Here is a 13455-nt window from a genome sequence, read left to right as displayed (position 1 = left end):
CTGACCTCTGTGTGTGTGTTCATGGAGCCATTTCCATCAAATACCTCCTCCATTCTCCTCTGTTTCTCATCCTTCGGTGATCATCTAAAAGTCTACTTCAATGAAGTCTTCTCTGGCCAACCTGAAGTTCATTTTCTGTCCTTTATTGAGTCTCTGCTGTCTGTAATACATACTTCACTGTATCTTAGCGTTTCTGTCTGTATCTCAACCACTGTAAAATAAAAAAGCATTTCTGAACTCCTCTTGCTGTAGCTACTATTCATTCTTCTTGTTTGATTCTCACTGCAAATGGAGAGCACGTGATCATCCTTTCAGTATCAAAGCAGTATTTGATGTATTAAATCACTCTTTATTCTTCCCTTTGCCCATTGAATAATCAGCTTTTAGAGAGCTACATTTGCTTTCATGTCCAGAGAAAAATACATTTACCTCCAGACTCTTTGAAGAAGCAATAGGATTCACTCTCCTGGAAGACAAATAGATAAATGAACAAAGTCACAAGCTAGTAGATTAAGCTGTTCCAATAATAAACATTCCCTGAGCAAGTGACCTCATTTTACTTGAGAAACTAGGCAACTGTAAGAAATTCATGATAAAAATGAGGTTTACATGGGGGCCCTCGTATTGTCCTGCCACAGTACTTCCTCTAGCACGTGGTATTGGAGTGCCAGCTTTTGCAACGCTCCCTAGAGAAAACTCTCCCGTTGTGGAAGTGAAAGAGACAGTCCGACAGTATTTCCCTGAGACCTGGATCTGGGACTTGGTGCCACTCAGGTAAGTAGTGTGTTGCCCAGAATTTCGTTGAGGAAAAGATGTGGCTCACCCTCTGTGATTCTGGTGTTCCTGAGCCTTGCAGTTCTGTTCCACTTCTTCCTGGTAAACTTTTAGGTTCATAGTTCATTGGTCTCTTAGCTCAACCATGCAATTTTTTTTTTTTTCTAATTTGGTCCCGAGATATCTAAAATCATGATAAGTAGGAAATTACCCTTGTCTCTAAAAGGAAAGGAAAGGAAAACCTTTCAGAGACTTCGCTAGGAGTGCCAAACCTAGTTATCAGGTTTACCGTTAACCATACTGGGTTACTAGGTTAGCGCACTATCAGCTAGTGTCCGTGCCAAAAAATAATAAAAAAATTGCTTCCCAAGGCTTCCTCTTATTCCCTTCTCTAGTTTATCAGGTAGAAGTGAGTTGGCCGTGAAGGTCCCTGACACCATCACGGAGTGGAAGGCCAGCGCACTCTGCTTGTCTGGAACCACAGGGCTGGGCCTCTCCCCCGTCATCTCTCTTCAAGTGTTCCAGCCCTTCTTCCTGGAACTCACTCTCCCCTACTCTGTGGTGCGAGGAGAAGCCTTTACGCTGAAAGCCACAGTGTTCAACTATTTGGCCCATTGCATTCGGGTAAGGACACTTCTCTGGAGGAGAGCAAAAGTGGAAGGGAGACACCCAGTCGCCATTTAATATCCAGGTCTCCTAGGTAATGTGCCAGCAAATCATAGCTGAAGAATGGTGTAACCTCATTTGGGAATGGGATAGTTGCTAAGAGCAAAGCTCCCTGATTTGCCCAAGGTGGTAAGGTTATATTCATTTGGGACTTTATATTTTCTGTGTATTCCTAAATTCAGACCTCATTTCCACCTGATTTTTTTTTTCCCCTGCTCTGACTAAAGCAAACACCTCTTCATTGTGCTGGCACAATCCTAAATCCTGGGAATTATCTCAGTTCTTGTCAGTTTTTTAGCTCCCTATTGGCAACATCTAAACTACAAAGTGCTGGACAGGATTTACCTTGTTTGAACAATTTCTCAAAGTGTCTCAATTAGTTCCCATTGTCCCTTGAAGCTCCTTGCACCTGTTATTGTCCCTCTACTTGTGTTCTTTCTCAAACTTGTGCATGGTTATGGGGATAGGTCAGTGTGCAGCTGGAAGCCTTCCCTGACAAGTCAGCCAACTTAGTGAAAAAGAATGAAGACACTCCCTGTATCTGTGGAAATAAGCAGGAAACCATGTCCTGGGCTGTGACCCCAAAGTCACTGGGTAAGTGGTAAATCTGTTGACAGATCCTACTTCTTACGTTGTAATGATTTGCTTTCCACACTCTGATCCAGATACATGTCTTTTTCTCCTCCTTCAACAGTGATGCCTTGAAAGAAAAAAATATATATTTATATATTTATGTGTGTGTGTGTGTGTGTGTGTGTGTGTGTGTGTGTGTATACATGGTGCAATATATGAAGTACAGGAGAAACTTGAAAAGACAAACCATGCAATATAGAATCACTGTTTAACTCCGTAAGAATCTTATTCCCCAGGAGAGGTGAATTTCACAGCTACTGTGGAAGCCCTGCAGTCTCAGGAGTTGTGCGGCAAGGAGGTGCCAAGAGTTCCAGAACTTCAACAGAAGGATACCGTAATCAAGCCCTTATTAGTTGAGGTATGCCGGTAAACTTTCTCTGTGTCTCAAAGGCCTTATTATATTATAGAACATTATCTAATATGTCTTTTATGGTAACATTTCACTCCCCAAAATATAGATGTATCTACAACTCACTTTCTTACTAATGTTTTCTCCTCTACTTTAAAGTGATTGATTTTTTTCCTATACACTCAGTATGACCTTCTTTTTCACTTTTTTTTTCCCCAATATAAAGCCCGAAGGAATAGAAAAGGAAGAAACTTTCAACACACTCCTCTGTGCATCAGGTAAATGTCAAAAAGAGACAAAATTCGCATGTTAAGCCACTTGCCAAAGTGTATAGTTTGAGAATGCTCTTCAGGGTATGTTTTCCTCTGGGGGGAAAAAAATTAGTGTACTCGCCTGTATGAAAATCTAAGGATATTTGATTCAGAAGTCTTTTCCTGGTGAAGACTTAAAGAAGCTAAAAGACTTACCTAGGAGCTCCTGGCTGATAATGAGAACCAAAGTGGATGAGCATAGAACAGGATTCTTTCCAATACCCCTGTGTTTTTCAAACTTCTTTTTAAATAATTTTCAAAGTATTAAAATATCTACATGTAAAATAGCTAATAAATAGTAATATTTATTACTCAATTAATAGTTTAAAGGTACTCAAGGTTAATTTACTTGTGTCAATTATTTGAAGAAGAACTTCAAGTCACTAACATATATAGAAAACCAATATTTTACTAATACCATTAATATAATCATATAAAAATTACCTTTAAAATATTCAACTCTGCACCATCTAGAATCATATTGAGGACAATGCTCAGTGTGCAAATCTGTCCTCTCTAGAAGCATCCTTTGATAATCTCATTTAGTCACAGAACTTAAATAACAACTTTGTAGTGGAGATCACAAAATAAACAACTTGGGTCCACACCGATTTCCTCACTCAAACTTGTGCATTCAGTTGCCCACTAATCATCTCCACTTACAGGCCTATAGACAAATAGACATCTCAAAACTAGCATGTTCAAAACTGCTCTTCTGCTGGTCTCCACAAACCCACACCTCCTACGATTTTCTCCATCTCAGATGATGGAAATTCCATTATTCTACCTGCTTGAAATAAAACTTTCGAGTCATCCCTTAGTATGTTCTTTCTCTTACACTCCACACCCAATCTACTTTCAAATCTAGTTGGCTCCACCTTCACATTATATCCAGAATCTTCCCACTACTCTAGCCTTTTCTCTCTTGGATCATCTCAATAACCTCCTACCTGGTTGCCTGGTCATCTTTCCTTACATCCCTACAGCAAAAGAGATCATTTAAAGCATGTTTCAGATCATGTGCCTTTTCTGTCCAAACCTTCCAAGAGTTTCCCATGTCCCTGAAAGTTAAAGGTTATGTCTCCAACGTCCCCTCCAAATCCTTGGTATCACCATGACTTCATATCCTATTACTCTCTCCCTCACTCACCCTCCTCCGGCCAGCATGCTCTCATCTCTGGATTCTTTTCGCTTTTTGTTCCTTCTTTCTGGAAGTCTCTTTCCCCAAATATCTATAAATCTTACACCTTGACATACTTAAAGTCTCCAGTCACCTATGATTTTGTCTTATCAAAGAGGGGAACCCGCTTCCCTCACCCTACACTTTCTGATTTGCTCTCTCTTACTAGCTCACCCATATAAACACTTCACTTTAATTTTCTCTGTAGAACTTACTAGCATCTATTATACTAAATATTTATTTGGTATGTTATTATTCCCATTAATATGAAAACTCTGGGACGTCAGGGAATTTTTTTGAGAATCATTTTATCATTGCACTTAAAACAGAACCCGTCACATAGCACACAATTAACACATTTAGACATGAATGTTATTTTCAAAAAACACTAATAATAAATATTAACATAAACAATGAAGGGAAAGAAATAAGTATAACATAAGGTATATGCTTGTAAGGAAATCTGTAAAAATTTAGCGCAAACATAATATGAATTTCACTGCAAGACGAATCACAACTTTAGAAGAAACTCAGATTGCATCGAAGAAATTATAAAATGATCAAATTATAAAGTTATCAACCTGTCATGACAGGTTGAAATTTGATCCAAAGAGGAAAAATTTCAAAGAAAAAATAGAATATTTCTCATTTTTTTCCTTCCCTTATATATATATTTGTCTTCTTTCCTCAGAAACTGGTGTATCTGAAAAGTTGTCACTGAAAGTTCCTTCAGATGTGGTTGAAGGATCTGCCAGAGCAACATACTCAGTTTTGGGTAAGTCTCCCAGCCCAAGGCAAGCCACTGTCCATCTCACTCTAGTGAGATGCATGCACACTCTAGTGCATGCAGCCTCACCATCCACGGTTAATGAAGACTTTTGCTGTGCTAGATGGAAAGAAAGAGCACTAAGCTAAAAATTGCATTGTATATTATTAGTCAGGAAGGGAGTTAAATAGATGTTGTGCTACTTTTTATACCTTGACATACTCAAAAGAGTAAAAAGTGTCATCTCTCTGTGCCCTTATCTTCAGAGACTGACTAGGTAGTGAGGCTTCCTAATAGATTTGAAAACATTTGGTTTTTACCAGACATGTGGTTCATCAGAAAAGATATGCCCAGCCATTGTTTTTCCATCATGGAATCATCAACTATTTTTCCTACTTTCTCTGTCCTTTCTGTTTCTTGTTTTTCTTCACCTCTTTTATGGTTTCTTATTCTACTCTCCATACATGATTTGACCTCTTGTTTAGCTAGTAATCTATCTTCTTATCCCAGCAGAAACCAGCTCTAGTTCCTCTGTTTTTGTTTTTTTTTTTTAAAGGTTTATTTCTTGAGTGCTGTGAAGTGTGTAAACCTGGCGATTCACAGACCTGTACCCCTGGGGATAAAAATATATGTTTATAAAAAATTAAAAAATTTAAAAAAAAAAGGTTTATCTCTTTATCTGAGAGAGAGGCCCCACAGAAAGGAGTGGAGGAACAGAGGCAGAGGAATAGAATCCTTAAGACTCTTCCCTGAGCACAGAGCCCAGGTAGGGCTCAATCCCACCACCCATGAGATAGATCATGACCTAAGCAGAAACTAAGAGTTGGACACTTAACTGACTGAGCCACCAGGCACACCTCCTCTGATTTTTTTCATGTCTTTCATTCCCCAGGTGACATATTAGGCTCTGCAATGCAAAATCTTCAGAATCTTCTCCGGATGCCATATGGTTGTGGAGAGCAAAATATGGTCCTTTTTGTCCCTAACATCTATGTTCTGAACTATCTAAATGAGACCCGACAGCTGACAGAGACTATCAAGTCCAAAGCCATCAGTTACCTCGTCAGTGGTGAGCAATAATCCCAAAAGGAGAAATCTTAGTTGATTCCCTAAATATCTCTCTCAGTGAACTCAAATTAGCATCCCTTTGGTTAAGATTTAATAATCACTGTTGTTGTGACAACCAATAAAATGTCCCACTCTATTACCAGGAAATTCAATGGCATATCAAGCCTTAGAGACATCTTAACAAAATAGTAGTTTTCCTGTGATTCCCAACCAAGTTTTGAAGAAAAACTTTGAAGATTAATTCTCCAACATCTCTGCTATTTCATAAATCTACGAAAACTTCCTCTTTAGGGTACCAAAGGCAGTTGAATTATAAGCATAGTGATGGTTCATACAGCACCTTTGGGGATCGTGATGGCAGAAGTGAAGGAAACACTTGGTAAGATCATTATTTTCATATGCTTGCTATAGATCCATTCTATTCTCATATTCTAGAAATAATTATTCTCTGATACCTGGAGTTCTTTCATGGAAATGTGTTATCCTTTAAAAATCCATATGTCTGTCATCACTACTATGTGACATGCATCATTTCATGTATGAACGCATGCCAGCTGTGATAGCACAGTAAATAGCAGTAAAATAGGTGAAAAGCATCAATTTGGAGGAAACCAATAAAATTGAGATTTAAAAAAGGAATTCAGATACTTGTTAAACAAGCAAGAATATTTAGTGTACAAGTGTCATTTCCCTTACCAATTCTCCCCAACAATTTCCTCCCGTGGATGGCAAAGACCAATGTCTGAATGCATTTGCCCAAAGTGGGCTTTAAATGTGAGATGGTCCTCATGTCTGTCTCTCCTGTACTGGACAGGCTCACTGCATTTGTGCTCAAGTCCTTTGCTCAAGCCCAGTCACACATTTTTGTGGAGATGTCACACATCACGAGTGCCCTCACCTGGATCTCACAGAGACAAAAAGAAAATGGTTGTTTCCAACGCTCCGGATCACTTCTAAACAACGCCATTAAGGTGGTGCTGTTCATTTTGTTCTGGTCCCTGAAAACAGTGACATTTAGGGGCAAAGACACTCTTGTTGATTCCCCATGTCCTGGTGACATATCTTTAAGGAAGGATGGTACTCTCTAAAGCTTCTGAAATCTGACAATAAAATAGTCGTTTTTTACTGAATTATAAAATAGGGTGCCAAAAAAAAACCCAATATATTACTAAAAATGAGGGGAAATAATTTGAGGCAGATTCGAGAATTTGAGGGTAGAGGGGAAAGGGGGAAAAAGTCAACAATATTGCGCAAGAAAAGATGCTTTCTAGTGAAGAGTGTGTGGAGTAGGGGGCTTGGGGGAGTAGAATGATCCAGCTCTGACTAATGAATATTGGAGTGTTTGAGTGTCTCTCCTTCTGCTCTGTACAGGGTGGGGTAGATGATGAACTGACGCTCTCTGCCTACATCACCATTGCTCTGCTGGAGATGCCACTGCCTGTCACTGTATGTACCAGCACCTCTACCTCCCTCACAGATACAAGGAATATCAATCAAGAAGCTGTGACTCTGTGAGGAAAATAAGTTGTGGTTGTCATGTTATTTAATTATGGTATATTTCACTAGACCATAAAAAACTAAATCCCTTTGGAAGCTGCCAAGGAAATTATTCTCTGGTCAGAACCATGATGTAACATGACACATTATGCCTTTTAATCTGGTGTTAGCCTGTGGACAATTCATTAGCCCGCTTCTGCTATCTAAAGATTTTTTTATCTGCCTTCTAGCACTCTGTTGTCCGCAATGCTCTATTCTGCCTGGAAAATGCCTGGAGATCCATCTCAGAGGCCCAAGAAAGTCCTGTCTATACCAAGGCATTATTGGCCTATGCCTTTGCTCTAGCAGGAAACCAGGCCAAGCGAAGTGAGCTTCTTGAATCGCTGGACAAAGATGCCGTGAAAGAAGGTAAGGGCTGCTACTGCAAAATTTACCTCCAGAACCACCAGCGATTGATGGGCACCTGGGTGGCTCAGTTGTTAACTGTCTGCCTGCAGCTCAGGTCATGATCCCAAGGTCCTGGGATCGAGTCCCACATCAGGCTTCTGTTCAGCAGGGAGTCTGCTTCTCCCTCTACCAATTCCCCCTGCTCGTGATCTCTCACTCTCTCTCTCAAATAAAAAAATAAAATCTTTCATAAGTAATTAAATAAAGTCATTCTTTAAGTTTAAGATCATATCCTCTTCCATTTCAAAGAGGACTCAATCCACTGGCAGCGTCCAGGGAAAGTTGAAGAAGTTATGACATTCTATTATCAACCTCGGGCTCCTTCTGTTGAAGTGGAGATGACTTCCTACTTGCTCCTTGCCTATCTTACTGCTTGGCCTGCTCCATCTTCAGAAGACCTGTCTGTGGCTTCACGTATTGTGAAATGGATCACAAAGCAACAAAACCCCAATGGGGGCTTCTCCTCTACTCAGGTCTGTGGAGATCCTCTAGGAATTAAAATAAATATGTTAATACATATGTAGACACAAGCATATTCTAGGAGTTGACTAATCAGATAGTATTTCTAATTCATGCTTTCTCCATTCCTCCACCACCAGAAAGGTTCCAGCCTCATTATTTTATATAATCATTATTGTTCTGTCCTCTGTACAATCTCTCATATCTTCTCTCCTTAGTCAACCCATAAATGTAAAATGGATCAATCTTCCTAAAGCAATATTTCATAAAATTACTTCCCTGGTAAAGCAAATCTTTTTTTTTTTTTTCATCCGAAGACCAAAACAATCTAATAATGTTATTCAAAGTATTTACTCTTCCCCACTAAACACAAATACTCCCTTTTAATTAGGCTAATCTCTTCACTTTTTTTGGAATTGACTCTCTCCTTTTTCTATGTCTCCACGTTTCCCACCCTGGTAGTCCGTGATGCCTCTTTTCTTGTCTATATAAATCTTTCTCATGATTCATACATAATTTTATTTCTTCTTCATAGTACCTTCTTCAAGTAAGTCTTCTTACTTACCTTCTCATTAGGAAGTGTTCTCTTACTAATCTAGCTCCACTTTCTCCCCCTTTCCCTGAATGTTTACAACAAATATTATTATATAAATTTCTATTATTATTATATATTATTATATAAATGTCTAAATTATTGAAATAGCCTCTGCTCTATGTCAATGTTTGGGTCAATTTCCGTATGTATAGTGTAAACTACTTGAATAGGGAAACTTTTTCATGTTCCCCTAAAGTACATAGAATAGTTTGTGGTTAATAACGGGTCTGTGTTTGTCATGAAATCACTCTGAGAGTAGTATTGATATGATCTACACCCAGTATGATTTTGTTACCTTCACTTCCGTGACTTCTGCCCCATCTTTTTTCAGGATACAGTGGTAGCTCTCCAAGCCCTGTCCAAATATGGAGCGGCAACTTTCAGTAAAGGGGAGAAAGCAGCTATAGTCACAGTCAAGTCTTCAGAGACATTCTCTGAAGAATTCCAAGTCCACAATGCCAATCGCCTGTTGCTGCAGGAGGTCAGACTGCCAGAGATTCCAGGGGAGTATAGCACGACCGTGTCAGGGTCAGGATGTGTGTACCTCCAGGTGAGACTCCCAGGGTTTAGGGGATGCCACAAATGAGGGGGGAAAGCTTCAAAAATTGGTAATGAGTCTCCAAATAAAAAAAGATGAGTGAGCTAAAAAGAACAGACTATTTGAGTGTAATGATAAAGGCTTTTTCCCCATTCATTTTAGACATCCTTGAGATATAACATCCTGCCCAAGAAAGAAAGGAAAGTCCCCTTCACTCTAAACGTTGATACTTTCCCCAAGAATTGTGATGGAGTACATGCTCACAGGAAATTCCAGATTCACATCAACATTAGGTAAATCCTTTTGTTGGTAAGACCTTTTGTAGAACATGGAGAATGTGATTTTCTTTTGCAGGGGAGCTCCATTGTCCCAAGTCACAAAATATGAATATGGCATTCTTGCAATATTTACTAACAAGAAAATTTTCTTCACCCAAATTGAAAAACCTTAACACTGAGCATATGATGTTGCCATACCTGCAGAGTGTGACTTCATAATGGGGTTTTCCAAACAAGCATAGCAGACACAAATAGAATAGATGGGGAAGCTGAGTGGTAGTTAAAGATAGGGAACACCAGAAATGAAAGAGAAGGGGGAATTTATGCCTTGAATGAATGCCAAAGAATTTTGTTTGGATGCCTTGTCTCTGTGCCTTGTCTTCATAGTTATACTGGGGAACGACCAAGCTCTAACATGGTCATTGTTGACGTCAAGATGATATCAGGCTTCATTCCTGTGAAATCATCAGTGAAGAAGGTAAACCCTAAATTCCTTACAGATAGCAAAATTATGATAAATGCTGACATTTATGCTTGTCAGCTTTATTGGGTTTTCAAGAGGTTTACTTGCTCACACTTCTTCTCTAGAGTGCTTCCATCATTTCAATAGTGGGTGTCACTGTTACGTGGTCTCCAGTGTGAGACATAAGTTATAGACATGGTTAATAATGCTCCAGCAGCCCTTGAGACATCAGGTATATGGAGAGGTATTGAATTATCCTATATTTTAAAAAGGAGAAAATGTATATATACATATGTATGATATAAAAATATACTTCATATGTACACATATATATGATATATATATGTATTCCTTTCTTCTTTCTCATATAAAGGATGATTCTCATATATCATGAAAATGTGGGGGTGCCTGGGTGGCTCAGTGGGCTAAGGCCTCTGCCTTCAGCTCAGGTCATGATCCCAGGGTCATGGGATCAAGCCCCACATCTGGCTTTCTGCTCAGTGGGGAGCCTGCTTCTCTCTCTCTCTCTCTCTGCCTGCCTCTGTGCCTACTTGTGATCTCTGTCTGTCAAATAAATAAATAAAATCTTTAAAAAAAGAAAATGTTTATATTAGAGATAGAATAGATAGATGATAGACAGATGGACAGATAGATACAGAGATACATTGGTATAAATAGATGATGGAGATCATAGATAATAGAGAAAGCATTTAATAAATATTACTATAATTCTCAAAGAAATCACAATTAGCCATTTGGATATTTCTGAATAGCCAGTTAGATCATAAGTACCTGAAAAGTGCTCTTAGCCTGGAATTTCTTCATCCCATATGTCTGGCTTATACTCTTGGTCAACAGCTCCAACAAAAGCCTCAGATTCAAAGGACTGAAGTGAGCACCAACCATGTCCTGATTTACTTTGAAGAGGTAAGATTCTGTGACTCTGCTATATCTAGGGGAAACTACTAGAGGTTCCAACACACCAATCCAGATTCTGGAGAAAGTTTTGCACACACATACAAGTGAGGGAGAAGAAAATAGCAAGAGAGGGAAATGAAACCTGGATTGATCAACAAAGCTCATTTTACATTTGTCTATCCACAAAATCATCTCTTTTGTCCTTCTTATATCTGCCATTGAGTGTATTATGCAAGTCAAAATGCCCATTCTTTTCATAGGTTTTGGTACAATTGAATAGCATAACCATAAGGGTTGATAATACCATAGGAAGAAAGAACGGTAACTAGAAACTAAGTTAATCTTTGATTCCAATTCAGTTTTCCTGTCTCTCCAGCTAACCAATCAAACCCTGAGTTTCTCCTTCTCAGTGGAACAAGACATCCAAGTTGACAATTTAAAACCAGCCACTGTAAAAGCCTATGATTATTACGAGACAGGTGAGTGAGATTCAGAAATGCTGAGCTTCGAAAGGGAAAAACTGACTACCCTGGTAAAGAGTCACCCTAACTCAAACAAAATTCCACAATCTTTCATCAGAAGAGTGAGTTTGTGGTCATTGGATAATCGTGTGCCCCCTAAATGAGTCCTGAGCCATTCGTATAAAGCAATAAGGGGATCAGTTCTTTCTAAATTCTCTTATAAAATTGTTTGTTCTGGAATGAAATATTCCAGAAAAGTAAGTAGAGTAAGCAATAACTAAAAAAAAATGAGTACTGATTTATGATACGTGACCTAAAATTTTATCTTTTTAAAAAATATTTTATTTACTTATTTGAGAGAGAGAAAGTGTGTACAAGAGAAAACATGATCTGGGAGGAGGGACAGAGGGAAGGGGTGAAACAGACCTCCCCTGAGCAAGGAGTTGGGTGGGAGGAAACTCGGAAAGAAAGTATAAAGATCCCAGGATCTGAGCAGAAGGCAGTTGCTTAACTGACTGAGCCACCCAGGTACCCCACATTTGATCCATTGTTGACTCATGCCTTGAGTAGTCTCAAAAAATTTGGGAAACTCTGTAATGTAACAGGAAATTCTTCCATTTGCTCATGACTTTGAACTAGAAATTTGCCAGCACCATAAGATGCCGGTAATGTAAAACTTTACTCCTTCCTGGAGTGAGAAAGAGTTCGGAGAGGAAGTTAAACTCCAATGAAGAGAACACACGTTTGAAGAGGGCCATAGTGTATCCCATAGATAGACAACCATCCATCTTTGAAAGCTGCCCTTGACTTCTGTATCCAAGCCCAGTTTTCTCTCACTGCCCCCTCCACTAGTCCTGGATGGGTTAGTACAGAAGTCATTGGTTTCCATTGGCTCCGTAACTGTCTTTATACTTTCTTTCCTAGTTTACACAGTTTGGTTTTTTTTTTACACAGTTTATTTACAGTTAACTTCCAATATGCCTATTACTGAATGTCTTCACTCTTTCTGTCTTATATATTCTGTTTCAGAGGAATTCACTATTGAAGAATACAGGGATCCCTGCAGTGCTGGTAAAGTATAAACAGCAAAGTCTAATGCCAACATAAAGAAAATAAATAAGCTTCAGTGTCCGTATAAGATTGCTTCTTGAGTATATCCTTATCATATTATAAAGCCCATGGTGTATCATTTAGGAATTTAAACTATTTCAAGTATATTCTAAAATTTCTAGAATTTCTAAAAAAAAAAAGCATGTAAATTATAATTACTGGGTCTGGGGTGACTTATTTGCAGATGAATCCAGGAATTTGCAAAATATAAAAACTAAATCATCTAATATTTAGTTTATATTCTATACCCAGTGGTGATATGTTTATCACTATGACCTTTTCAGGATACTTCTAAACTTACACTAGTTAAGGTCAGGAAAATTTTCCCTGTAGTTTTCTATATAGCACAGTATGAGAGATGCGATCTACAAGATTTTCCTTTAGGCCAGTCAACAATGTTCATTTTGACAATAGAACACGCACTGTGACACCTTCAGTTCTCCATTCTACAACAGAAAACAAAAACAGCCCTATCATTAAAAATAATTAAAATTTATTAAGGTCAAATATTTATGATTGAAGTATAAAAAATTATTCCTCTAGTAGATGACAGGATTTCCCTAACTTTCCTGTCTTTTATTCTACTGTTTAGAATCTGAACACAGAAATGCTTGAAAATGGAAACTTGTGGACCTCATCAGATGATCTTCTCCAGCAATGAAAAACAAAGCCTTATCAGAAGAGATAAAATAGCAGGAGAAATAGGGGACAGGAATTGGAAATATATGAAACTTGTATGTTGAATAAATTTATGACATATACACTTCTACCATTTCTTTTTTTTAATTCTTTTTTATTTTTTTATAAACATATAATGTATTGTTAGCCCCAGGGGTACAGGTCTGTGAATCGCCAGATTTACACACTTCACAGCACCCACCATAGCACATATCCTCCCCAATGTCCATAACCCCACCACCCTCTCCCGACCCCCCTCTCCCC

At 38.6% G+C, this 13455-nt stretch overlaps 1 protein-coding gene across 3 annotated transcripts in view; it reads left to right on the top strand.

Moving 5' to 3' along the window:
• Window positions 1-13276, top strand: part of LOC116593233 (pregnancy zone protein-like) — a 43860-nt gene extending 30584 nt beyond the window's left edge. For 2 of the 3 annotated variants that reach the window (XM_032347207.1, XM_032347205.1), the window contains exons 18-36: window positions 639-774; window positions 1170-1398; window positions 1908-2034; window positions 2310-2431; window positions 2649-2700; window positions 4605-4688; window positions 5572-5748; window positions 6039-6126; window positions 6562-6718; window positions 7119-7193; window positions 7475-7652; window positions 7941-8164; window positions 9077-9295; window positions 9446-9576; window positions 9949-10039; window positions 10883-10951; window positions 11319-11421; window positions 12433-12474; window positions 13106-13276. In XM_032347207.1, coding sequence (XP_032203098.1) covers window positions 639-774; window positions 1170-1398; window positions 1908-2034; window positions 2310-2431; window positions 2649-2700; window positions 4605-4688; window positions 5572-5748; window positions 6039-6126; window positions 6562-6718; window positions 7119-7193; window positions 7475-7652; window positions 7941-8164; window positions 9077-9295; window positions 9446-9576; window positions 9949-10039; window positions 10883-10951; window positions 11319-11421; window positions 12433-12474; window positions 13106-13128 — 2327 coding nt within the window. In that variant the 3' untranslated portion in view covers window positions 13129-13276. Of the gene's footprint in view, window positions 1-638; window positions 775-1169; window positions 1399-1907; window positions 2035-2309; window positions 2432-2648; window positions 2701-4601; window positions 4689-5571; window positions 5749-6038; window positions 6127-6561; window positions 6719-7118; window positions 7194-7474; window positions 7653-7940; window positions 8165-9076; window positions 9296-9445; window positions 9577-9948; window positions 10040-10882; window positions 10952-11318; window positions 11422-12432; window positions 12475-13105 lie in introns of all 3 variants that reach the window. The other variant, XM_032347206.1, reaches the window with a different exon arrangement.
• Window positions 13277-13455: the final 179 nt, after the last annotated feature.

The sequence above is a fragment of the Mustela erminea genome, chromosome 6 (assembly GCF_009829155.1).
Source record: "Mustela erminea isolate mMusErm1 chromosome 6, mMusErm1.Pri, whole genome shotgun sequence".
In the NCBI taxonomy this organism is placed as follows: Eukaryota; Metazoa; Chordata; class Mammalia; order Carnivora; family Mustelidae; genus Mustela; species Mustela erminea.
This window is presented reverse-complemented; position numbering and strand designations above follow the sequence as displayed.